The sequence below is a fragment of the Tremella mesenterica genome, assembly GCF_000271645.1.
Source record: "Tremella mesenterica DSM 1558 unplaced genomic scaffold TREMEscaffold_9, whole genome shotgun sequence".
Lineage (NCBI taxonomy): Eukaryota > Fungi > Basidiomycota > Tremellomycetes > Tremellales > Tremellaceae > Tremella > Tremella mesenterica.
In genome coordinates, this window is record NW_006711233.1 from 796048 (window position 1) to 798027 (window position 1980).

Below are 1980 nucleotides of genomic sequence, written 5' to 3' on the forward strand. Positions count from 1 at the left end.
GAAAACTCTGAAATTGCATATATCCCTTTCAGTCCCACAATTCGGTAAATCCGGCATCATATGTGCCACGATCTTGTATCCGGCATCTTTGGCCATGTGAAAAGATTCAGAGACGGCTCGGACGGTATGACCTCGGTTGGTGTCTCTAGCTACGTCTTCGTAGACTGATTGAACGCCGATTTCGAGTCGCGTACAGCCGTATCGCAACATTTGACTGATTGTCAGTGAGGAATCTTCCTTATAACGTAGATTGGGACCTTGTAGCACGAGCTTGTGGAGTATGGGATGTCGTCAGGGGGTCAGTCCGGCAGACTCACCTCAAATGGGGCTTGAGGCAGTAATCGGGACGAGTTTCAATGGTAATGCCGACACATTTGATTCTGCTCTGCTCTGAAAACCTGACAGTCAGCTCTGAGAAGCACGAATGGGCTGACCAGCTACGTGGAAAGGAACGAGGGACAAGGAGTCTAGTACAAATTGCGAGGCATCAACGGAAGATGGTTCATGACCCACTTGACAGCCTCATCCACATCATCTCCCGTATGCCCACTCAGTGCATTATGCAGCCCAGCTATAAACTTGTGTCGATAGTCTTCCGGCATTGACATGAAAGTACCTCCCATAAGACTATACATTAGCTCCTATTCTCATCTATACCACGAACACGTGGTCATCACCCACATGGTCGATGATGACAGAAGGAAGAAATGAATCTGAATACCCACATAATCTCAACTTTATCCACACTGTGTCCCAAACCCTTAAGTTGTTCAACACGTCCTTTGGTCTGCTCGTATGGATCATATCTGGCCCGGATAGCTCTCATCGACGTGGGCTGACATGAGCTCCTGCTACCATGACGCGGGTGGGTGTGCGCTCACCTCGTATCCTGTGTACGATTGCGTCGAGTATTCAAAGTCCGAATCTGGGCCTCCTGGGCAGTACCTATGATTCAGACCAAGTTTATCTTCACACAATCAGGTGGTAGTGAAGAAGAATCAGACTCACACGCAAATGTTCCCAGTCATAGCCACATGCGGACATCGATGAGGTTTACACATGACAGCTACCACCGCCACGCCACTGGCCGTCCTGACGGGTCTCGCCTTGAGCCAGCCTCTGAGCCTATCTTTCCATTCGTCAGGTACAGCAGCGAGGATATCTGTCAACCTGGGAACGACGCTGAGACCGTACTTCTTAGCATACCTGTTGCGAAGAAGACCGAGATTGGGTTCTTTACCTTCGTGAGAGGAGGAAGAAGCGGCAGTGTGCAGAGCGATGAGTTCGCGGACGATAGCCGATGAGGCAAGGAGATGAAGTTCGTTCTGACTCTGAGGAGGTGCTATCATCTTTGGAGATTGAAGAGTGAAACAAAGGTCAAGAAGCCAATCTGAAAGAGAACCGAGAGGCTGAAGTAGTTAGAGGAAAGAGTTTTGCGACGCCAGTTTCAGCGGCGGTCGCCGCTTTCCCCCACGTGCCACACTCAACTACGTCACTGTACGTTCCCTTCTTCACCCTCCCTACCCCCCCCTCTCCGGCAAAACGGGATAATCCCCCCACCCCTTGAATTATTTCCCCCCCATTTTTGCAATTCATCCGAAAAACCCCTCACCCAACCTGTTATTCACCTCACTCCATAGACTATAGCATGCACTCTTTCAATATGCTCTTTTCTCTGCTTCTTTCCAATCATGCATGTCCCATAGTACCTACTAGACATCCTGCTGGCAAATTCGCGTTGTAATTCGCATGCGAAAGCACCAAAAGTCATCAATTCGCAAATTCACAGTATCAACCTGCGAAAGTGAGTAAACTCACTCTGACTACCCGTCGACTATGTGTTAACTTATCCCCCGCATCTGAATGGACTATTTGATTACCTCTGATAGGTTCAGCTCTTCATCTTGATGTGTATGCATCAATTCTCAGTTCGCGAAGCCAGCCTGACAGGGTAACAGAGAGAATTTGAATGAACTTCTA

The 1980-nt window shown here is 48.8% G+C and overlaps 1 protein-coding gene across 1 annotated transcript in view; it reads right to left on the bottom strand.

Annotated features, from left to right (window-relative positions):
- Positions 1-1349, bottom strand: part of TREMEDRAFT_69538 (uncharacterized protein) — a gene marked incomplete at both ends in the record, with an annotated part of 2618 nt that extends 1269 nt beyond the window's left edge. Inside the window, 6 exons of the mRNA XM_007006232.1 lie at positions 7-214; positions 318-398; positions 514-627; positions 726-835; positions 882-945; positions 1009-1349. Of these exons, the coding sequence (XP_007006294.1) occupies positions 7-214; positions 318-398; positions 514-627; positions 726-835; positions 882-945; positions 1009-1349 (918 nt within the window). The remainder of the gene's footprint in view (positions 1-6; positions 215-317; positions 399-513; positions 628-725; positions 836-881; positions 946-1008) is intronic.
- Between the last annotated feature and the right edge of the window lie 631 nt (positions 1350-1980).